Below are 25567 nucleotides of genomic sequence, written 5' to 3'. Positions count from 1 at the left end.
AAATGCTTTAAACCACCTAAAAACTTGGGCTCGTGGCAAAGCTTCATTTCCTTACGCCCTTTTCAATTTTGAAAAAGTTTCAGTAGTATTCTAATCGAGTTTAACACGGAAATTGATTGCACAACGTTGCTCATAATTAGTATCACTCATTTTTTTAACGCACAACAAAAACTCGTTTCACGAAAAGTTTGTTTACTCTTACGTGTTTACTCTCACAACAGTAGACTAAAAATATTAGTACCTAATATACATCAGCTGTTCATATAGCCATATGTTGACTAGTAACTTTACAGTGTTGCCAATTTGGCCGCCAAAAAAAAAACTAGTCTCATTACTTTATTTACAGGGCGTTTGGAAAGTCACTGTGCATTCTGTTCTTTCGGGGTTAGGTTGGTTGCCTTGTTGGTTCGTTGGGCGTTGCTCAGTAATAGATCAAGATATCATAGTTTGGTTGTGATTAAACGTGCTTCGTTTTGTGTTGTTTCATTTATCGGAATCAATAGCTGTAAGAAACGTAATTTCTCGAAATTTAACTTCTTTCGGTAGAGGAGCACATTTTCTCGTTGATTACGTCTTTCGTGAAAGTGACAAGTATACAGATTTAGTGAAGCGCAAGTTTTCTGTAAAGCTTCCAAATACTCCTGTTCTTCATCGCAATGCAGTTCGGACTCTTATCGAAAAATTTTGGGCAATAGGCTCTGTTGAAGACGGTGATGAATTGGAAAACTACCCAAACTAAACGAACAGAAGCTGCTTGATACTTGATGCTATTACCGGAAGTCCATCAAAGTCAGTGGGTAAATTAGCACAGCAGCAAGATATCAGACTTGCTACCGCAAATAAGGCTGTAAGAAAAGAACTGGAACTTTCCCCCTACAAAGTAATGTATTTTTAAGAACTGAAACCCACAGATCACGCCAAAAGACTATATTATTGTCAATGGGTTTAAACGTTTTATTGGCCAAACTTCCGTAGGTATCCTCAAAATTATGTTTTTGAGGCATTTTTTTACAAATGAAGCGTAGTTTTATCTGGGAGGGTATATTAATTCACAAAATACACGACTATGATCGAAATACAATTAATAATTCAACTGTTTTTAGCAAACTTCATTAGTCAGTTAACAGAAGTTCATGGTTGGTTTCAACAAGATGGCACCACAGCTCACACAACCAATAGGTCAATTACTTTTTTACGAAATATCTTTGGTGAACGAACCATTTCGGTGGATTTGTGGCCTGCACGATCGCCCGATCTGACTTCCGCAGATTTCTTTCTATGCGGGGATACCGAAACAAGCAGTGTATCGCAACAGACCACGCATGACTGACGAACTAAAAACCCAATATAGGCATACGTACGAGACGTTCCAATACATCAGCTGGTTAAAGTGTTTGAAAAAAAATTGAAATATTTGCAGCGTTGTATTGATATTGAAGGAGGTCATTTTCAACATCTTTTATAAACTATTCAAATTATTGTAATATCCGTTTCTATAAAATAATGAAATAAAAAACATTGTAATAATTAAGAAAGTTTCGTTAATACACTTCGATAATTCCAGTTCATAGAAACTTTCCGAACGCTCTCTATAAATCCAACTATTATTATTTTACATGCATTATCCAATTAAATCAGCATTTCCAGAACAAATTAATTCATGACAAATAGATGGTTCAAATTCTGATCGCGTTTTATTCACAACAAAATTAATTTCTCACCTTAATTGATATCTATAGTTGTGGTAATATGTATTAATAAATAAATAAGTAAAAATTGGAAGGTTTTTGAAAATATATTTTTGTGTGACAGTTAACGTTTTATGTCAGAGCAGAATTATAATGATATATACATGTTTAAATGAACATTTTTTTTAACTATGATTTTTTTTACAGTATGGATCCAAATCCATTTGCGAGAAATACATTTTGGACCGTCACATTTGGAATGTCAATTTTATGGATATCACATTTGGGTATACATCCAAGCTCAATTCAACGGTTTACTGCTTTGCCTAGATACAAAGATGCAGTGAAGTAAATAAATATATTTTTGATAAGATAATTAAAAAAAAATTATATTAATGGTTATTCCCACAGAATTTAATGAGTATATAAATATAATATAATAAAAGAAAAGAAAAAAGATATAATCTTATTAATTTTAATTATAGACACATTGTTGAAAAGTAAAATTTAATATACACTGTAATCTCCACAAAACGTTCCAGGAATGAGGCTATAATCACGGAATAAGTGGCACAGTCTCGTGGGCGAGGTTGTACACTTGTTGAGAGAAGTCGTATGAATAACATAACCAAAGCTCATTCGGTTTGGGTTAGCCGTTCGTGTTGTGTATCTGTTTTTGTGAAGGTGCCTCTATTAGCGTTTTGAAAAATAGAATAACATACGATTACAATACTTGTTTTTTGGTAGGAAAAGTATTACAGAAACGTTTGAAATGATAAACAAGCACATAGCGATAAAGCTATATCTCGTTTACGTGCAGAGGCGGATTTACAAATGTGTCGCCTACAGGCTGTACGACCGGCCGGCGCTGCCGCCGAGCCGCCGCTGTGCGGCTCATTACCGAGAACCGAGTAGAGGGATAAGAAATTCGGCGAAGTTGGTGGTCCATTTTTAATGGCCTTCGAAAATTTGCCACCGTACGCTACAGCCTAGCTAGCATATTTTGAAATCCGCCACTGTTCACGTGTGTTAGATCGGTTTTTTAATTTTTTGCGATGGTCGGATATCATTAGAAACGATGGGAAAAGGGGAAGCTTCGTTCATATACAGCGATGAAAAAGTTGAACTTGTGCATGAATCACTGCTAGTATCTACTCAGAAGTACTCAAACATTTATTGGTTCGAACTTTAATACAAGTTAACCGATGACTTTAATAAGACTATATTTTCATAAAACCAAGCATTGGTTCCTGCTTCACAACAATCGCCAGCTCATACAGCCATCATTGTATAGCAGGTTTTAACCAAACACAGGTAATAATGCTCATAAGATATTTCTCCTGTGAGCTATTTCTTATTTCCTAAAATCAAAATGCCATTGAAGAATAGCGGTACAAGTCAATAGACACCACAGAAGAAGTGTTACAAGTATACTACATGTAATACTTTAATGGCTTTAGTATGTTACTAAAGGCAGTTCCAAAAGAATATTTTTCTAGATCTTTTGACTACATTTCTAACAGATCTAAATGTACATACAATGTTGAACAATTTTGAAGGGAGATTATGTTTAAAAACAAATAATTTTTTTTTGGGTTGTTTTTAGTCAAAAGCCCTGGGTCTTTTGTACAGACTGTACCAAATATAACTAAAACTTTTTTGTGTATATTTACAAGAATACATGAATAAAAACTATATTCAGGGCTGAAATAGTTAAAAAAATATTTAATTGAGTATTAACTTATGCCTAACTAGGGAATGAATATATACAACATGAAAATTCTTGAATATCAAAACCCAGGCATGTGTTTTGTTTGTATTGAAATGTATCAATCTAAATCACAGCCATCTGAAAATCATTCAGTGGCACAATGAAAGTAAGGAAACTATGGTGTATATTATTAATGTTCAAGCATTAATTTGAAAGTCACATGTCTAGTGACTTGCTTGATTTGCATTGTATATCTAACTAGTGTATTGCTTGATAAACCTTTTACTGTTATATAAAACTTGAGCTTATTATGATCAAACTTATTAGATTTTTGAAGACCAAAAATGTTTACAAAAATCTCCAAAACAATAAGCTGACTGTGCTTTTTTTTAGAACTTTTGGAATTTTTCCATTATAGTAATGGTCAATAGTCATCTATATCTGAATACACTGAACTAGGTTATGTTTAATGTATGATTTCTACACTATTTACTGTTTCTTTGTCCTTTCTGATTAATGAGATTAACTGCTTCAACTGCAGTAGATTCATCAGACACCTGTGAAAGTCATAGCTATGTTACACAGTAGCACTTCCCATTCCATTAATAAATATGAAAAAAAGAAATTTGAAATATGAAAGAAAAATCTAAATTTTTTGTAAAAAAAAAGTTGGATCCTATTTGACTTGACCCCTTGCTCGACAGCTACCTCATGTAATATTTTCTAACAACAATCACAAATTGAAAAAAAGGATAAAGTGTTATAAAATAATATTTTTTTTTTTAAATTCCTAAGTTGGAATGGATGGTATCTTTTTAAAAAGTTCTCATTTCATCTATTTTAATATTAAATACAGATGGATTTTCAATCTTGAAAATTAAAGTTTAAAAACTGATATTTTAAATACAGGCCCCATTCAGCCCTCTTGTTTTTTGGGGCTTAAAAGTTTATTTATCAGAATAATTATTTATTTCAATAAGTCAGTCCAATTTAGCGCAACATTATTCAACAAGGATTTATAGTTAGTAAAAAAAATTTGGGTACTTTATTGCACAAATCATGATGAAAATTTTCTATGCAGATGTTACACTGCTAGTGGGAGTTTACCCCTACTTCTCCTCCTTTTTTTTGTTAAAGTAATAATTAAACTTTTTGTAAACTCTGTGGGTATTTACTGTCATTTGGGATGTCCTAAATCTTCTGGTCTCATGTGTGTATATCTTTTTCTTAATCAATTTTCTAAAAAAGGTATTCGCTGTAAAATAAGGTACATGTTTATCTGTAATGCTATTCTGAAAGCATCTCTCTCTCTCTCTCTCTCTGACTTAGTCCTTACTCCCCAATTAATATCCATTTTATTATTTCGTACCATGACATTGCAATCTCCCTTTACATAAAAGGTTTTATGTATTTAATTAAACCATCTGTTTTTTATCTTTCCTTTCTATCCTTTCTTTTTATTCTATTAAAGATAGTGGCTTATAAACTTAACACTATTGTTGTAGGCTTGAGCTTAGAATCTACCTTTACTAAAATAATTCTCTCATTATGTTGTTTGAAATACCATACTTTTGTCCTAAATTTATGATCTTTGAATTAAATAATAATGTAGTAAGAATACATTTTATTTATACATTTTAGTAATCAGATATTTTATTATGTGTTTGCTTATTTTTATTTTCTTCATTATTGAATGTAAATTAATAAAATTAAAAATTTATTTTCTATATACATTTACTTGAAATTGGATTTCAATTTACTTAAAAAGAAAAAAGAGATTTTACTGAAAAAATAATTATGTAAGGTATATTTTTATTAAAATACAAAAAATCATTTTTATAATAACTATTATTGCTATTATAATTCTGATAACCGTTATAAAGATGTGATATGCTTTATTACTATGACTGAAATATATATTTATTTATCCATATATATATATATATTTGTGTGTGTGTGTGTGTGTGTGTGTGCAAGCACACACACACCCACACACAATCCTTCAGTTCTTCATCCGTGTTGAAATGAGTACCTTCAATACCCCTCTTTAATTGCGGAAAGAATTTAAAATTGCAGGACACAAATCTGTTGAGTATGGAAGGTGTAGAATAGATTCAAATTTCACCTTCACAAGAGCTCGGCCGTTGTTCATAATGGTGTGTGGCCGAGCATTATCATGTTGCAGAATTATCAGCTCTGTGGACTGTTTAACATTGCACACATATTCAGACATCTCTCCTAAGGTGTTTTAATGTCTCTCTGTATAGTACAGAATTTACAGTTGATTTAGCTTCCAGGTCAGTCATATAAACAGGTTTATTATATCAGAATACTGTAAGAAAGTTTTTTTTTTTGTAGAAGATTATGTTTTGAATATTTTTGATTGTGGTGAATCAAACTGCCAGTATTATCTACTTTGCCATTTTTCTTTTGGTTGTATGATGAAGCTGAGTTTCATCTTCCGTCAAAATATTGCAAAAAAGTCATCTTTTGTCAAAATAACATTTTAGAAGCTCTTTGCAAGATTCCTTTCGTTGTATTTTTATTGTTTCTCTGAGTTAAAGTGATACATGCAGTGAACAGATTTTATAGTATACCAGTTATGCTCTATTCATTCTTTTGATTTGCCTGTCTGGGTGGCAATGCATTGTTGAATGATGATGTGACTTGGAATTGATTCTTCCACTTCATTTGGCTCATCAGTCACAGAAACTGGTCTATCATTACAAGGTACATGCTCGGTGTTTTCTTCACTGGCTTGCAATGCACAAAATTTTATTGCTCACCTTCTCAGAGTACTAATCACCATTAACAGCTATTAGACGATGATAAATATCACTACTATTTCATTATTAAAAATTCACTCACTGTAAGTTGTTTTAGATGAGTTGACATTGCATGCTTTATTGCTATGGAGTGTGTTGACTCCATAACAATGGCAACTGAAGAAAATGAAAGGGCATGTATCAACTAGTTTTGAAACATTAAAAACGTTAATAGTAAAGGAATGAAACTATAAGATAGCAGCAAAATTTTGTTCTCCTGTTATATTACATTTCAGCCACTCTTCATGTATTTAATAACATGAATCTCACTAAAAATCTCTTTTACAAAATTCTAACTTTTCAATTTTAGTAGTATCTGGTTTTAATTGTTATACTTCTATTAACCTACTATCTATGAAGCTGAAATTTGACATACTTTCTCTGTAAGAGTACTGAAGAATTAAAATGTATAATATTGAAATCAGATTTTTTAAAAATCTTCTCTTATCTAATTTATTGTATAGGTAGAAAGATCAAGTTTTACATTCAATAGGGATTTAGAAAAAGTAGAGGTTTCATAGGATGTAGCCATGGCTACATATAAAAGAAAAAAAATGGTAGCATCGATTAACTTTGATTTGCTTTTGTTTCAGAGTCGTTTGGTGGTTTACCATCGGTTTAAATATAATAAATCTACTTTCTATAGTTATTGGTCTGCTATTATATGCTAGGTATCATAATTGTGATCCACTTGCTACAAAGGTATTATAAGTTATTATAATTTTCTTTATTGGTTATTTTTATAATGTAATACAAAAATTGCTCATTAAATTCATCCCAGATACTAGCATCCTGGCTTAACATCTTTTTAAAAAAATGAATATTACTTGATTTTTTTATCTATTTTATTTTATTAAAAATAAGATATTCTAAATAGAGTCCCTTCTGACGGAAAAAACAACAATATTTTATGTTTCCACATTACCTTATTCGTGGCTATTTAATTACATTTCAGATAATCACATTAATTTTACTTTTCTGGTGGTTTATAGCATTTTGGTACATGAAATTATGAATTAAAATGCTTTAATTAAAATTATAAAATTATATAATTTTTTTTCTATATTATTACAAAGTTATTATAAATAAAAAATATTTTAATAAACTTGTGTGGAAACAGGATAAAACGGAATATATTAACAATTTAATCTCATTTTTTTCCAGTATAAAGTTTAAATAATCTAACATATCTAAAGGAGTTAATTTTTTTTTTCACTTAGAGGTGGCACATGTATCCTACAGAGCATAAGGACATCCTTAGGATAGCCAATGAATGTTCAGTAAGGATATCTTGTGATGTTCCCAGAAAAATCCAGAAGATGATATTATGGGTACATTTCTTGTTTTATAAATTTCCTGGTGATATCATAAAGATGTACCAACAGGATACATTTAGAACATTTCTGGGATCTGATGTCTATAGCAATTACAGCCATGATCTGAATTCTGATTAGGATATATCTTAGGGTTTGGTATTTGTACTTAAGTGTAAACATACCTTAGTGTTTTAAAAAGAGACAACAAATGAACACTAGTATGAAGTGTATATTTAATTATGTTTATTTAATTATATAACTCTATTTCCAGTAATACTTTAGGTGCAATATAAATTGTAGATTATTTTTAAAAATAAAATCAGCAATAAGTACGCTTCAATATTTTATGTATTAGTTTTAATAAACTACTGACAGTATAATAATTTTTCTATAGTTGAATAACAAATCTAGAATAAGAAAACTAATTACACATCAAAAGTAACCTCTCACAAAATATTCATTAAGTGGATAAAATAGACCTGTAAAGACAATGCAAAGGAGTAGTTGCCATTAGTATGGCTTGGTGTGGCAGAAATGCTGGCAATAACTTATCGACAATAATGGATAATCAAAATTTAAAATAATTGCATTTCGTTAAGTTACATTATAATCAATTTATTCATTTACTTCTTAAGAAAAACTAAAAACTTTTTCCTATGTTTTTGTACATGATGATCGGCAATGAAAATTATTTAAAATACTATAAACATTTAAAAAGAGAAGCCAGATCAAATTTTTAAGCAGAATCCAGTCTATTACGTAATAATTTAACTAAAACTTTTTTTCAGTCACTCTTGATGATTGCAGATGATTGATCGTATAAATTACTGACAAATGTTTTCTAAACAAAATGTTAAACTTATTTTGAACATATCTTTTTTTAACCAAAGAATAATTTCAAAATATTTTAAGCTAAATGGTAATTAATCTTTTCGCAGGTTTTAATATTTTTAAAAAGTAACTGGCAGTTATAAATAGTCAGTAGTAGATTTTAAATTAGGTTCAATTAGTAATAATAATTTTGACAAATAATATATTTTTTAATGCAGTAGAAATTGCATAATTTGTCACCCGTTGGTGATGAAATTGGAAAAATGGTAAGTACACAACAGTAATAATCAGGTAAAATTTAGTTATAGTACATTTGAAACAAATTCTATACATTTTACAATCTTTCACAAGATTGTAACTATTTTTAAACTAATAAATAAAGTCAATTTGTTATCAACATGAATTTTTTTTCAACTTATAACACCAAATTATTAAGTCAAAAAACGTAAATAATTTTTAATCACTATTACATAAAATTCAGAAAAATGAAAAGTGGTTGCAAAAAGAACATATGACACTAATACTATAAGAATGCCAATACAATACTGAAGAGTACTTATTTATAAATTTTATAATGAAGTGCATTTCATTCATTTTTTATTTTGTCAGTTTTTGTTTTTCTAAAAAGCCTATTAGTTTCTTTTTCATTACGAGTTTATTTTTTTCAATGATGAGCTCGTGAACTTTTCATATTAACTTCATCAATTTGGCTTCTTTTGGTTTTTTACAATCTAATGTCTTCATAATAATTTTATCTATTTCCTATTGCAATTTGAAAACTTCCCTCTGTTTTAAAATATACCTTTATTTTAAACATAATCAACAGTTTTTTTCACTTAAAATTTTACAACTAACTTCAATAGCATTTTCTCTCATCCATTCTGTTAAGTCTTTACCTAATGTATTTTCTGTACCAAGAATGTTTTCTGAGATATGTTTTTGAACTCTGATGTAAAACAATTTCACTGACAGACCTGCACTATCAACTTCTTTTAATGTAGGCTACCTTCTACATGACCTCACAATATTTCTCTTTAGAGATTATATTTTCTTTTTTTTTGTGTACAACTACGGTTAAAAAAGCAAATACTCACATGTTAAGATGAGTGACAACTTATGGAACTGATGAATTTTAAGGGATTTTTTGAAATTCTGAATGTAAAATAAGGTTTGGTAATATAAATATTTAATAATCATACACATTTGTGGTCTTTTTTATTTAAAAGTAGGATCAAAATTGATTTTTACACTTGCAAGTTTGGTGAATAGTCAACTAATGGACAGACACATTTACCTTTCTGTAGATTTATAAAATAAAATAATATTTTGGGGTCCCAAAAATGTTTTGATAAAATACAAGGAAAACCTCAACATGCATGTGTACACACACACACACACACACACACACACAGAGAGAGACACATACACACACACACAGGCACATACATACATACACACACCCACAACACACAAACAAACAACATATTGTGACTCAAATTTAATATTTTTGAGTCTAGAACTTTAGTAGGAATCCAGGATAGCAGTACTTTCCTTCATAACAGATAGAAAGTACTAAGTATACTACAACATCCAACAAAGTAAAAGTGGCTATTCTTAATGCAGCTCACTGAATTATGGTCCCAGATCTTGTGCAGCTCCTTTGTCATTGCTGTTGTAGATGTTCTGTAAATTAAATACAGAATTTTATTGAAAAGAATGATTATAATGTTGCTGTAGCTACAATGTCATTGATTAATAACCTATAAAACAGCTTCGACAAAGCAACAGAAGCACAATTTTTTCATTTATAAAACAGATAAATTAAAAAATATTTTTATTATGAAAGAAGTTTATGTACATTTCATCATGCCAATGAAAAGATTTAATTTTATTTACCATTTTTTTTTTCTATTTATTCATAAGCTCAATAATTACAGTGAAATGCGAAATAAAATATATACTTTTCAGCTTATTAGCCGAACAGACCAGATAGTACCATTATATATTATGGATATTGCTGGATATATTTCTGGTCTTCGTGGAATTATTATCTCTGGAGTTGTCTGCTCTTCAATGGGGTAAAAATATTTCTGATTTCTTTATATCTTTATTGCATAATTTTAGATTCTATTTTAGAGTGTTTGGTATATATTGAATTAATATAATGAATAAATATTTTATTCAGATCTACACAAAATTATGAATGCATCTTATAGATGCATTGATAAGCATCTGATAAGCATCTATTGATGCTTTATAGATCCGTGACAGGAATGGTTTGGTGAGGAATTCATTTTTCTGAATTGATATTTACTTTATTGAAAGTAAAAAATAGTAAAGGGAATCCATTTTTTAAATAAATATTTTCTAAAAATTGGATTATAGCTGTCTGTAAAAAACATTTTCCCAAAACTGTCCTGAAGGTTTGTCTTAAATATGTATTAGGTTTTATCAGAAATTTTAAATGTCTCGCAGTATTTTTTTCAAATAATTTTGAAAAAATTAATTGTTATAACAGAAATTGGGTTATACTTTTATAAATCACATACAGAACCTTTCTTATTGATGGTAATAAGAACAGAATCATTAGCAGATTCAAAAGTACATTATTGGTAGTAGATTTATTAATTAAATTTAAAAGAGACACACTAAAAGGACCTTTGAACTTTGTTTTCTCCCCCTTTTTTTAAAATAAAGACAATGATTTATTTAATACTAACTGAATATTTCTTTCTTTACATCCAGAAGAATAATTTAAAAGCAATTATTCTTGAGAATTATTTTAAATTTCAATCATTATTAAATACCGGTAAGGCTATGCTGTAACTTTTCCTTGATCAAACATCCTCTAAGTCAACAATTTCACGTATGGTGGCTCATTTTAGAGAAACCTTTAGTGTAGATGGAAAAAGCAGTAAGAAGGTTTTAATTGGATTGTCATATGGGAGTCCGCTTAGCTACAGGAGATTTAAAATTATTACTTCATATGCACAATATGCAGGAATTATAAAAACCCAATCACAGAGAAATACACCAGTTTTGTAAATGGTTTAAGTGTTTTGTTAGCAGCAGTATTCAGATCTTGAATAACATTGTAGAAAATGTTATCCAAGATCTGAATATCTTTAATGACGAGGCACGGTTTCATGTAATCAGCTATATGAACAGCAAGGACAACCATTATTTGCATGCAAAGAAGTCTCATGTTTTTCATGAAACTACATTACACTCAGAAAAAATCGTAGTTGGGTGCATAATTTTGGTAGAAAATAGTGAGTCCAGTAATTTTTTACAGAAACAGCAATGTCCAAACACTGCCAGCAAATTATATCAGACGTCGTAACCCTTTTAATAAAAGAGGAAAGCGATTGCTAGTTGCAGCAACAAGGTGCAAACCCACTGGTTTGGTCTAGTGGTGAATGCGTCTTTGCAAATCAGCTGATTTTGAGGTCAAGAGTTCCAACGTTCAAATCCTAGTAAAGGCAGTTTACTTTTATACGTATTTGAATATTAGATCGTGGATACCGGTGTTCTTTGGTTGGGTTTCAATTAACCACACATCTCAGAAATGGTCGACATTAGACTGTACAAGCCTACACTTTGCTTACACTCATCCTCATTCATCTTCTGAAGTAATACCTGACAATTATTCCCAGAGGCTAAACAGGAAAAAGAGTTATTACTATTCTGTCTTTTGTAATTTAGTTTCTTTTTCAGGTTTCTATAAAACCTGAGAAAGTGTTATTTCTCAGTATTATTCTCACAACCATCAGCCATGAGGGTAATGAACACTGCAAGGAGAGCCCTGTATGGACAGGAATGGCAAATGAAGCGAGCATGATTTATTCTTAGGGTTATTAATCTAATAGTGCTTTAATATTGAAGCATGTGTTGTTTTGCAAATTCACTGGAAATTACAAGGCACAGACACTTCATTTTATGTATTCTTTAAATCCAATAAATAATTACAGTCCACTTCAATCTGATTGCACTTAATTTGGTACAGTATTTTGTGTAAGAATTAGCTATTATACACCCTATGAATAGCAAGAACGGTACCTTAATTTTATAATTCTTTTACAAATTTTGGAATAGTTTGAGGCACAAATGTGTAAATACTGTAACAAACCAAGAATATCTCATATTTCATATTGTCAATTTTATGTTGTTTTATTGAATATCTGCCTATAATATGTACTGTAAGATATAGCAGTATGGTCTGTGCAAGTACACATTTAAGAAATACTTTTTTTCATTTTTTTATATTTTTTAAAATCAGTGTCTATTCCGAAGATAGAGATAGATATAGATTTGATAGGAAGTTGTACTTTACATTTTTTAAATAAGAAGTGAAATAATGTAATCTTTCTAATGAACCTTATTTATTTATATAAAATTAAGGTTTTGTTTGTAAATTACAATGGTAAATTTAAATTATTTGAAACAGTATTCTTATTATGTTTTTCATTTTGAAGAAATGAATACAACTTTCCTTCTATTAAGAAAAACAATTTTTAAGATATATTTATTGAAAATTTTGTTAAAAAATTTCTAAGGAACAATAATTAAAGCAATGCGATTTTTTTAAGTTAAGAACTTTATTAAGCTGTATCAAACTTTAGGACTTTTCAGCTTTGTTTGTTTTTGTTGTACAGTACCATGTCAGCAAGTTTAAACACAATTTCTGGAATAGTATATGAAGATTATTTTTCAATATTCTCTTCAAAAAGACCTACTGATGGACAAGCTAGTTTTGCTATGAAAGTTATTGTTGTAGTTTTGGGTTTAATCTGTGTCGGTTTGATTTATGTTGTAGAAAAACTTGGAGGAATTTTGCAGGTAATTAATTTTTTTTAATTATTGTTTTAATCATACTAAATTTATAATGTTAGTTTTCTAATTTTATTTTGTAATTTATTATTTTACCTCCATACATGAAATTTTAATTCTTTATTTCACTCTGACATTAAATTTACACCTATTTACCTTACACTATCATGCTTGCTGCTCTTTTTTATGATGAAAATAAAAAGGTCAGTCTGAGGCAGAAAAATAATTTTTTTTTTCATTTTTAAAATACTGTAATTGTTGTTACCCTCTTAAAAAAATTAACAAAGAAATTTTTGATAATGCCACGAGTTTATCACAGAAATGAATAGATGAACAACTTTTATGTAACAGAACTAGTAAATGTAATAGCTAATGTACTTTGGTAACAATCAGTATTTAGTTTTGCCTTGATTTTATAATACAGCATATAGCACATGTGCAGTTGTGGGATTAACCTATTTTGCCTTGTCAGATCACCTACAACCATTATGATTAAAGCCGTAATATATACACACCAGCACCAATGCTACTGATATAAGAACATTTTTTTGATACTTACTTTGAAATTGCTTGCACTTTGGAAATTAATTTAGATTTTACCAACTAATGACATAATAGCAATGCTTGATAATGAATACATTGCCTCTCCTCAAACATATGACAAATGGGCACCGCCTATAAGTGAGATGTCACACAATAATCAGGAAAATTCCTGTTTGTTATATAATCTCTTTTTTTCTCCTGCAGAAAAATAGCATAAGATTTTTGCATGATATTAGAACTTTTATTTATTAAAAATTTTCAAAAATTTGATAAATGAATGATGTCAGTGTTAATTAATGACATTTTATATATTATTTTTTCTTGTTCTACTTATGTAGAAACATCTAAGTTTGTGTATGGTATACTTTTTCCAAATATAACATTACTTTCATTCATAAATGTTTATAATTTATTTCTTATCTAACTTAGATAACTGTACAAATATATATCTAATTTATAACATTTTTGTAAGTGGACTCTCCTAAGAATACCAGTAGTTTTAAAAATCACCACCACCTTCTATGAATATCAGTAGTTTTACAAACCACAAGTGCTCCTGGTGTTTATATGTTAAAGCTTTAATCATAATTGTTGTAGGCGACCTGAGAAGGTAAAATAGGTTAAACACATAACTACACTTGTGCTATATACTGTATTACAAAATCAAGATAAAACTAAATGCTGCTTGACACTAGAGTACATTAGATATTTGATTAACTAATGCTGTCATATGTGTGGCTGCAGCATCTTACGAATTACCCAACCACCATATGTCGCAGCACTTACATTGGTGTGATAAAAAGTTTCATAACCTTACAGCATAAGGTCATTGTTTAGTCTCCTGAACCACCTGATGTTATTGTGATACCAAGTCATGCATAATGGGTAGTCTGTTTCCAAGGAAGAAAATCTAAGCAATGATATGCTTTTCTGTTCAGATAAGTGAAATCTCAAATTATTCATAGAATGGAGAAATAATATGCGAGTTGTGGAAAAGTTGTTCATGTGGAATTTATGTGAAACCAAGATCTACAAAGTATAAATAAACTACCTAGAGATTAGTTGTATAAAAAAACACACAGAACCCAACACTGCCACATGTATCTAGAAAAAGCATTTTTTGAATTAGCATGCCAAGTGGAGTCTTTAGAATCCATGTTACAATTACAAGTATTTTTATGGTTATGTGTATGAGCATATCAATGATTTCACTGTGAGCTACAAGGTAAAGAATAGATCCAAAGTCAGACTCCTGTTGATAATTGAACTAGCATAGCATCTGGTGATGAACTATTGGATAGCTCTGTGAATATTACATAAATAATTGTAACAGATTGGATTATAAAATTTGTTAAAATTGTGTTTTTAAGAGTGAGTTGTGAATTAAATTTGAATTTTGTAACTGGGAAAATACTAGTTTTAATACTAGAATTAGTACAGTTAATTAAATAAAAAAAGGTGATGAAGCACAGATGTGCTATATATGCGCGAACCCTCCCTACATGGAGGGTTCTTATACAGTTCTTTCCTTAGTTGACAACATTCAATTTTAAACTTTTGAAATGTTGATTACTTCTTCTTATCTATTCCCATGAGATGTAGAATTTGCTGACTTTTTAAGTAGATAATCTACAATTAGACTGTTTTTTAATAGTAAATGGTTTTACCTATGCACCAAACAGAACACTAATCAATCATTTAGAAACCCCGTATTAGAAGAAAAAGAAGAAGAAATCATAGCAGGAAGAAAAATAAAATGCATAAGGTTTGCTGGTGATACAGGAAATCTAATCAGATTGTTACAGCCATGGAGGAAATAATGAAAGCATATGGAATAAAAGTAATTCAGGAGGGACTAAAGTAATGGAAATAAACAACAAAGAGAATTTAAAGACAAGTGAAAGAAGAATAGAAAAAGTAAAAAGTTACAGATACTCTATCTGTTGATTATGGTGATAAAAGACTGGAAAAACATAATGAAAATAAAAGAAAGAATGATTGAAAAAGAAGCTTTCATAAGAAGAAGAAATTATTACGCAGTAAAAGTCTGAACTTAGATTTACAGAAGAAGTTAGCCTAATGTTATGTATGGAGCATCTTGTTGTTATGAAATGAATTATACAGAAGAGCAATAGGCTGTTGAGTGATGGAAGTGGATTTGACTAATTGATGAAAGCTTTTAAGATAAGGATAAGAGGGATTGAAAAAGTAAAATGAACAGATAAAATGAAGAATGAAGAAGTAATGAAAGGTTTAAAGAAGAAGAAAGAACTGTGCAAGAAGTACACAAATAAAAAATACACCAATTAGGACATGTGGTTAGAGGGGTAGAATCTTGACACCTGCATCCAAAGGGTCAGTAGAGGAGAAAGAGAGGAAGGATAAAATTATTAGATGAGGTGAAGACTGGAAACTACAAGGGGATGAAGGAGATGGTTTGGGACAGTAATGGATGGAGTCAGCAATGGCATAAGGGACCTTTCTTTTTTTCTGTTTAGCCTCCGGAACCACATAAGGTATTACTTCAGAGGATGAAATGTATGAGTGTAAATGAAGCATAGTCTTGTACAATCTCAGGTTGACTATTCCTGAGATGTGTGGTTAATTGAAACTTAATCACCAAAGAACATCGTATCTACGATCATGGTAGACACGATCTAGTATTCAAATCCATATAAAAGTAACTGCCTTTAATAAGATTTGAACCTTAGAACTCTCGATTTCAAAATCAGCTAATTTGCAAAGACGCATTCACCACTAGACCAATTTGGTAGGTTGATGGCATAAGGGACCTGCCATGAAGCAGAACACCAGATGATGATGATGTTGAAGACGGATTTAATCAGTCAAATAACGACCAGAAATATAGCATTTATTGTATCATATTAAACATTTTTATTAAATATGGTGTTAGATTTTTAAGCACTGTTGTAAAAATTAATAATATATGCATTTTGTTATCTTTTGTTTGTTTTTCAGGCAGTGGTCAGTTTAACTAGTGTGTCTAATGGAGCTGTAGTTTATACTTTTACATATGGAATTGTGTGTCCTTGGGGCACCTCTGTGGTAAGTATTAACTTCAAAATATTACTATGTTATGAATTATACTTTTTGTGATCAATATTAAAACTAATTTAATATGAAATCAAGTTAAAGTTTATTTGTTAATAAGATAAATACATATTTCTACAATATCCCACATTTATTCTGTAAATTAATGTATTATACACATGTATACTACGTACTACAAGGATTGTTCAGAAAGTTCTCGTATTAAAAAAAAAACACAAGATTTATCAAGTTTTTTAACATTGTCACCTTGCAATTTTAACACATTTAGACAAACTACTTTTCAAGTTTTTACTACCCAAAGCCCGGCTTTACAAAGTAAAATACTTGTCTTAGTTTTGACCTCATCATTCAAAGTGAATCTTTGTCCAGCAAGTCATTTCTTCAGGTTTGGGTAGAGGAAGTAATTGCTAGAAGGCAAATCCATTGAATGTGGTCCATGTGGAAACACTTCAAAGTCTGGATCATGGAGTTTTGGAGCAACAACACAAGACGTGTGCGTAGGCATGTCGTTGTGGTGAAAGAAAACTTTCTTTTTGACCAAATTTGGACATTTATTCTTCAGTCGGTTCAGTAATGAAATTTAATACTCCCTGATGATGGTTATGCTTATATTTTTTACAAAACGATACTGATATCAACACTTGCATCATGTGTGAGAAGATTTAAGAACTACTGATACATACAGGCGACATCTTACTTGCGGCAATAGAGTTTTCTAGAATACTCTCGTCTTATTTCACGTCAAGACGGAAATACTCTAGAAGTTATTTCTAAGTACATAAGAGTGCACGCATGTTTGGTTAGAGTCAGGGCAGTAGTTACTTTTACACAAGAGTGTATGTAATGTAAGATTGTAAAGTTTGTTTTTTCGTTCAGGCTACCTGCCATTCACATTATTATAAGGACTGGACAGTTTTTGGGAAGTAGCCGCCTACTAAGATGTTTTACATGCTTATATTTAACTTGCAATGGTTGTACTGTAAATTTGCACAGGCGCGACTGTTGCTATAAAAGCATGTAACTTAAAATTTGTTATTATCTATTTTTTTTTTGTTATCTTTCTGAGCTTTCCAAAACATTTTTGCCCGTAATTATTATTTTTATTATATTTTCGTCTCACAAACAATACGGACGCCCAAACAATACATTTATGTTGTGTGGTCAATTCTTTCCACTTGAGTTGATTACATTTATAAAAATGCTTAATGACTCAATATTGCAAACAATAACAATTCCTTACCCAATGATTTACGTTCTGATTGGTATTATGTACAGGCCTATAAAAATTTGCATACAGTTAGAAATGATGTCTTTCGTCACTATTTATATTCATTGTTTTTCGCAAATTTTTTATAACATATTTTTGTTTTATTTTTGTTCGTGTGTTGTTAGTCCGGTTTATTATTGCAGCATTTAATTCTGTAGTTAAGAAAACCTTGGAGTCAAGCACGTGTAACTAAAAATAATGTTTATGATTTTATGAAAAAAGAAGCTCTAAAAGTAGTTAAATTAACTGACGACAAACATATAATTGGCATTCAAAAATTCGAAGAAAAAAGTTCTGCTGCTTGCGTGAACACTGCTTCAAAAACGGGGAAGAGAAAAAAGACATAATTCTTCAATCAACATCCCAATCGTGTTCTTTCAGCACGCCGAAAGGTATAAACCATGTTCGAAACCTGTCGTGAACAGTTTTGATTTAGGTGTAGTTAATTTCATTCAAAGAAGAACGAATTACCTACTTTTAAAAAATAAGGCAAAAACGTCAGTCATCTATTTATTTTAAAGGCAGTGAATCAACTTTAGCTGTTATTTTGAAAGAGTTAGGTTTTAAGTGGCGTAGAACTGAAAGTAACAGAACATTTTTAATTGAGAATCCGATTTCAGGCGGAAGAGATTTAATTTTGATTTGCTTGGAATTTCTCTATCGCCATCAACCCATTCTGTCGCCCTAAAGCACAAGACCGAATGTCTGTGCCACAAACGGCTACTGAGCTTCGAATCAGTTTAGCGATCAGTGTCCTAACTAGCTCCTAGAGCTAACCTAGTTGCGTGAACGAACTAAGCATGGTGCCACACAAAACTTGCCTCGTGTCCCACCGCTCACTTGTCATATATACTAAAATATATATGACATTCAATAAATTAAATTCATCACGTCAAGACAGCAATTCGCTGCCACGCCTAGGTCGCTGAATGCCAGAAAATATTAAATCGCTTGGAGCTTTAATTGGCTGATAGCCAGCCATAACTCTCGGGTAGCTTCTCAGAGCAGTAAGGTAGGAGTTTTTCTCTTAAATAAACTACTGATGCTCGTTGAACAAAGCAACGGCATCAAGGAACATCCACACGGTCCGACAATGCGACTCACGCTACATTGACTCGTCGCTTATGAGTGGTCAATTTTCCCCTTGAACTCTAAGTTCCAGGGTGGCCTGAGTTCTGGCCCCCAAGAGCTGGGTAGTCGAACATCATATGTTCATTTGACTGGACCTCCTCGTAGACGCACAGGTCATCAGCTGTCAGGCAGAACCGAAAAAAATATTGGCTCATGTTCGCGTGGTTGGAGAACACCTGGGCACCCGTTGCCTTTAAAAAGGAAGGAGAGGCATACCATGCCCCCAAGTCCTGTGTAAATCTATATAATGGTGCATTGTGATCACCGTTCCGCTCTGGTACAGACCAAATATCTCGGACTCCCTACCTCTTTGCAACTTCCACAAAGTTCCGCCCGAACTTTCACCACTAAGGCTCGATTAGGAGAGCCTTTCCCTCCCAATACGGTGGTAGCCTCGTAGGAGGTTGTTTCAAAAACACCAGTGCATACTACTAATCTTCTGCGCTGGGCACTCCTTGAATTCTGAATAAGTGCTCTATTTTAGCCCAACCTATGCGCCCAAACGGACGCAGCATAAGTGACTATACTTTTGAAGACACTTCGGTACACCATGTACAAATGACGGCCCGACATCCCGTAATCCTTTCGAGCAATCCTTCTAAGTTTGTGCATCACAGAGACGGCGTTCGCTGCTACTGGTCTAATGTGATTGCTAAACAGCAACTTCTCATCAAACAAAACACTTAGGTACTTATGAACTCTAATTCGGCTGATCACACAGCCTTTATACTTAATGTGGCGGTTACGAGTACACGATAATTTGTCTGCACACTTAAGAAGCATAAACTTTGTCTTGGGCACAGAGATTCTTAAATTTTGCATGTCCATCCAGCCCTCCGCGGTCGACAAAGCCCCCTGCGCCCGGTCTTCTAGCTGCGGTCGTGAATTACCACGAACAGTAAACACTCATCGGCGGAAGTTTGGGCTGTAACCCCTTCTAGAAATGTCAGTCTCAGAAATCCAAATACTAGGCTCCACAGCAGGGGACCGAGAACGGAACCCTGGGGGCTTCCCCTGATGACTACTTTCCCACAGCCAGGTGCGCATCTCTAAACAGAGCCGTACAGTTACACAAATAGTCACGCAACTACAGCCTGCAGGGCTACGGGAATATTGTGACGTTCCAATTCATAAAGGACAGAACACAAACACAAGGAAGGAAATGCTGCCTCTATGTCAGTAAAAATTGCCAAAACATATTTACAGTCGGCGCCTTCCACCTCGGCAAGAGCATTTAAGATGCAATCCTTGGTGCCAACCCTTTTCATGAAGCCATTTTGTCCTTGATTTAGAAGTGAGTTCATATCGATGGTTTCCCAGACCGTTCCACAACCAGCCTTTTAAGCAACTTGCCGATTACTGGAAAGTGACTGATGGGTCGATAACTGCTGAACTCACTCGTATCCTTTCTTGATTTTAAGAGCACCCTCACCAAAGCCACCTTCCAACAAGTCGGAAAGCAACCCCAGATTAGGCATCCCGAGCACAGCCCGCCAAGCGGCTTTCTTATGATAGGCAGCAGATGATAGAAAATATCCGGGTCAAGTTGGTCAATCCCCGGTACCTTTCTCGGTGCCATTCGAGAAGCCACTTGGTCTATATCTACGGGTTCCACAGCCCGTACGCCAGGGAATGGTGTTTCACCTGCCCTAACGCCGACTACTGCTTCACCCTCCCGAGCATTTAGAAACAGAGTATCCAGGAACGCCTGGTAAGTCACCACAGATGTTAAAGTGTGTTCACGACCACCAAACATGCATCGAACACAGGACACACGTGCAATGGCTTTAGCCGGTAACATGACTTTGCGAGCTGCCAGGGGCTGCGCTGCAACTCTCGCATGGAGGCTTGCCAAAACGTGAGTTTGGCTTCCTTGATGCCATGAACATACTCGTTTACGGGCGCATCGATGAACATGGGACACCATGCAGCTGTGAGGTTTAGCGGTATCTCGACGATGGTTTATGAGTTGAATGTCACGCGGGCTCTGTGATGGAGCCGAGTGGGAGTAGAAGGTCTGTCCGCTCTCCCTAGTTGATCAGACCGGAGTCCGTAATTTTAACTTAAATTTAATTTTAACCTAAGTCTGAGGTTTGAACTAGTTGAGTTCACTGAGGAACTAGGACTAAATTTCGTGTTATGTTGTTGCGATCAGCATTTTTTGTGGTATGTTGTGTTCATCTACTCGAAATACGAGACTCTGTTAAATAATAGCTCGGTTAGCTAGTTCAGAGTGATACGATGTAGAACAAGATGTCCGGATGAGGCCTACAGCGAAGGGTAAAGCTCAGCATCACCGATGCAAAGGTTACCGAGGCATTTACATCGGTGCCATCCCAATGAGGCCAGTCTTAGTACTATGAGATGTAAAAAGTCAGAGGGCGATAGACGACTTCCGTTAAAGCCCAACAGGGCTATGAAGGGGAGGGTGGTGTGGCGACCGGAACGTCACTAGGCGGGTGTCTTCTCCTACGGGGTTGGAATGTATGTACGTACGTACGTATTTATCTTGCTTAACTAAAAAACGATTAGCGTCGGATATTGAAATTTTGATTTGGGACTGTTGTAACATCTAGTTGTGCAACCTCCCCTTTTGATTGCAATCGGCTGATGCAAAAGTGTCAAAAAAGTCAAAAATCCAAAAAAATTGGGTTTTGGACTTTTTCGTAACTGCAGTAATAAGTCCTCATTGAGAGCTTTTCAGTGACTTATAATAAGTAGTACTTATTTTCATTGGTTCCAGAGTTATAGCTAAATGAAATTTTAATTACTGAAATCTTTGGATCTTACAAAGGCACATTGGTTTGAATAAGACTTCATCTCCTTTTTGTTTTTTTAACTTTTTTCTTTATTTAAATGTATTGATATATTAATAATTATTCACCTCTGATTGTAAAGAAATTTTTACGATAAATAATAATTCAATACTAACAATAAAAAAAGTCTGAAAAAATGTCATTAGTTATTAATGAAATAAAATTTTATGTGCTTTTCATTTTAAAAAAAAATGTGTATGTGTAATTTAATAGGCGTACAAGGAAGTCATATAGTGTCCACATCAGATGTTTTTATATCAGTAAAATCGATTCGTTTCTAGTTTATCTTGAATTTGTCAGTAAAGAAAGGACACATTTAATTACCTTGTAACTAATATATGATTATGATGTGGATATATGGAAACATCCGTTTTGGGATCCCAGAGTCAAAAAAGTGGTTTTTGTAAAATGTCTGATAAACATATTGTTGATGATTCATACATAAAGTTTTTAATGTTATATTAATAAGAGTGATATTTTTAATTAAACTCAAGTAGTATAATCATATACTGTAAAAACTCAATTTTGACAAAAATGTAAGTTAGAACATTCCTGTCAAACCAATGCATCCATATCAGCGTTTGGTAAAATTAAATTTATTTTTTTCAGTGAATTTAAAATGAAAAAAGAATCCCAGTAGCAGCGATGAGGATGAAAACAAGGAAGTACAATCATCCTCTGGCTCAAATTAATGTGGGGCTTTCTTCTACGCTTTAAACTAATATGCAACACAGTGAAAGTAAAACATCTCTTAGAAAATGTCTGGGTACCTTCAAATAAGTACAACTTTGTGGCAGAGACCAAACACTTAAAGAAGAAATTCAATCACTATTCACCACACATTCACCATGGCTAGCTTACTCAAGGCAATGAAAGGTGCTTTCTGTAAATATTGTGAGTTGTTTTTATCGTCAACCAGAATGATGATAGGTGGTTGGGGTTCTTTTTCCATCTGACCTATTACTAAGAACGAAAATGTGGGTGATTATTGTAAAGCACATGTACAGCCCCAGAGACATTAGACTGCAGTGGAATCTGCAAAATTATTAATGGCGGGCATTCCAGTGGACATCCAACTTAACCAGTCTTCATGAAAATTAATAAAAAAACAAAAAAAATTCTATCCTCAAACCACTGTAAGGTATTACTTTATGAATGAGGATGATATATAAAAATGTAAATGAAGTATAGTCTTTTAGTCTCAGGTTGACCATTATTGAGATGAGATGTGTGGTTAATTGAAACCGAACCACCAAACAATGCCAGTATTCACAATCTCTCATTTCCTACATCATTTTTACCTGGATTAAAAATCTGGATTAAGGCATAATTATCAATTTACACAATTTACACATCAAAGCAGATGATTCACTACTAAAAAAACAATTTGAGCATGGACTGAAAAATGCATCCTACAGATCACCTATCATCCAAATTAAATTGTCAAAGAAGAAATTCATTGAAGAATTTGTCAAAACTTAAATCTAGACCCTGATAAGAGTGTGGGGTTAGACTTCAACGGAAGTCTAACCATGGGGAAAATTTCACAAAAGATTTAGCAAGTGAAGCTAAACAACATTCTTTGTAAACATTTAGAAGCAGGACTGGAGAAAATATGTACAAAAGTTATATGTTGATTGACTTCTGTACAGAAATAAAGTGAAAAAATATTTCTCAAAATCACAACTTTAATGTTCCTGTAGTGTTAATGAAACCAGTCTGTTGTCGTCTTATACTACTGTAATGTAGTTTAGATCCAACTGTTCAACATTAGTTTTATCTTATTAAATAATTATTATTCCTTTTTTTACTTCGTTTGTCTCTCTTTTCTTCTTTAGGGAGCACTAGCTGGTTTAATATCTAGCGTGGTGTTTGTTAGCTGGATTTTAATAGGTGCACAATCAGCTATTGCTGAGGGAAGATTAGAATTTCCTGGGAAAATCACCAGTGTGGATGGCTGTTCAAGTGATTTAGTAACAGAAATTGTTTATAAGTGAGTTTTCTACAAAACTAGTATTTTAAAATAGTTTTTATAATTTAAAATAGTTTTTTTAATTTAAAATAGATTAATGTAGTTGGATAACTTATTAAGATAACTTACTTTGTTGCAACATTTTGTATGTGGGGAAGTCAACAAACGTGTATGAATGTGTTTAAATATTGGTTTACAGATGCACCTGGCTTTACAGATTTAAGTCCTGCAGATAATGAGAAGGTTAATGGCAATATTAAACTTTTTGATGGATTATTTTTATGTCATCCTAGACCAGACAAAATTTAGAAAGTACATCATTGTAGGATCTATTACTCTTAGTTTGATGTTTCTGATAAAAATACAACTCTTTCTTTACAGTTTGACCATTTGGAACAAATTCATAATGGACATTCTTTTCCCGTGTAAAAACCACTTATTGACACATACTTATCTGTTCAGATTCCATGAGAACCTTACAGGCGATTAGTGATTTGTACTCCAGACACCTTGATGTCTGTGAGATTCAGTGTGTTACTTTTCAAATAACTCAATATAACATAACTGTGAGCTTCTTCTGAATCCCCAGTCACACTGGAATATCAGACAATGAGTGCGCTGATGGAGCGGCAAAAGAGGCTTGTTTCCAGCCTCCTTTCACTAATTGTGTTGTTTCTGTTGATCTTGTCTGTTTTCTGAAGAGGATAGTCTGTGATCAGTGGCAATCTGAATGGAATGCTTTCATCAGCAATAAACTTCATCCTGTTACAAACACTGTATTACCAAGAGCTCCTTATGCAGGAATAACCGACGAGAGGAGGTTATTATTTGCCGTTTGCAAATAGGGTACACTAGGCTCACTCATGGATATCTCATGACTCAGACTAATGCACCCATTTGTTTGCCACGACTGCCACTGTATACCACATCCTTGTGTCGGAAGTTTAAACTACGGGCTATTTTCCGAAATATGTCAGAAAAGAATTTTTTACGATTTCTTAAGGCCATAAGCTTGTATTCAAACATTTTTTTTTTATTATAGTATGTTTTAGCTATTTATGCCATTTGGCTTATGGTAGATGGTAATTTCAGTGCTTTAATTTAAATTATTAATGTAATATTTCATTTTGGTTATATTTCGCTTTTAGCATATGTCATAGGTGTTTTCCATTTATGCTGTGCTTTTATATTACTGGGTTTAGTTTTTAATTTAATTTTTAATATTTATTTATTTACTATACAAATATTACGTCTGGGCGCTGATGATGACACTTCATTGTGTGCCCAGGAAAAAGCTACTGACATCATCTTCATGTTTAATTGACTCATGTAGGTTGGGGTGATCTTTTCCTCATCCACTGCAATGATTGCATCTTAGTTTTCACATATTAGCTATAAACCCAAGCTTCATTTGCTGTTACAATTTTTTTTAAAATGTTTCCAGATCATTAGTATGGAAGAAGGTTTCTAAATGGATGTTAATACAATTCTCTTTCTAATCATGTCAACAAACCTATCACAAATTTTGCTGATATGGATAGATGTTAAATTTCTCCATTAAAACT

The 25567-nt window shown here is 32.4% G+C and overlaps 1 protein-coding gene across 1 annotated transcript in view; it reads left to right on the top strand.

Moving 5' to 3' along the window:
- Positions 1-25567, top strand: part of LOC142327015 (sodium-coupled monocarboxylate transporter 1-like) — a 93362-nt gene that overhangs the window by 54262 nt on the left and 13533 nt on the right. The window contains exons 8-13 of the mRNA XM_075369771.1: positions 1896-2036; positions 6818-6926; positions 10340-10449; positions 13027-13210; positions 16724-16810; positions 23869-24023. Of these exons, the coding sequence (XP_075225886.1) occupies positions 1896-2036; positions 6818-6926; positions 10340-10449; positions 13027-13210; positions 16724-16810; positions 23869-24023 (786 nt within the window). The remainder of the gene's footprint in view (positions 1-1895; positions 2037-6817; positions 6927-10339; positions 10450-13026; positions 13211-16723; positions 16811-23868; positions 24024-25567) is intronic.

The sequence above is a fragment of the Lycorma delicatula genome, chromosome 6 (assembly GCF_047948215.1).
Source record: "Lycorma delicatula isolate Av1 chromosome 6, ASM4794821v1, whole genome shotgun sequence".
In the NCBI taxonomy this organism is placed as follows: Eukaryota; Metazoa; Arthropoda; class Insecta; order Hemiptera; family Fulgoridae; genus Lycorma; species Lycorma delicatula.
This window is presented reverse-complemented; position numbering and strand designations above follow the sequence as displayed.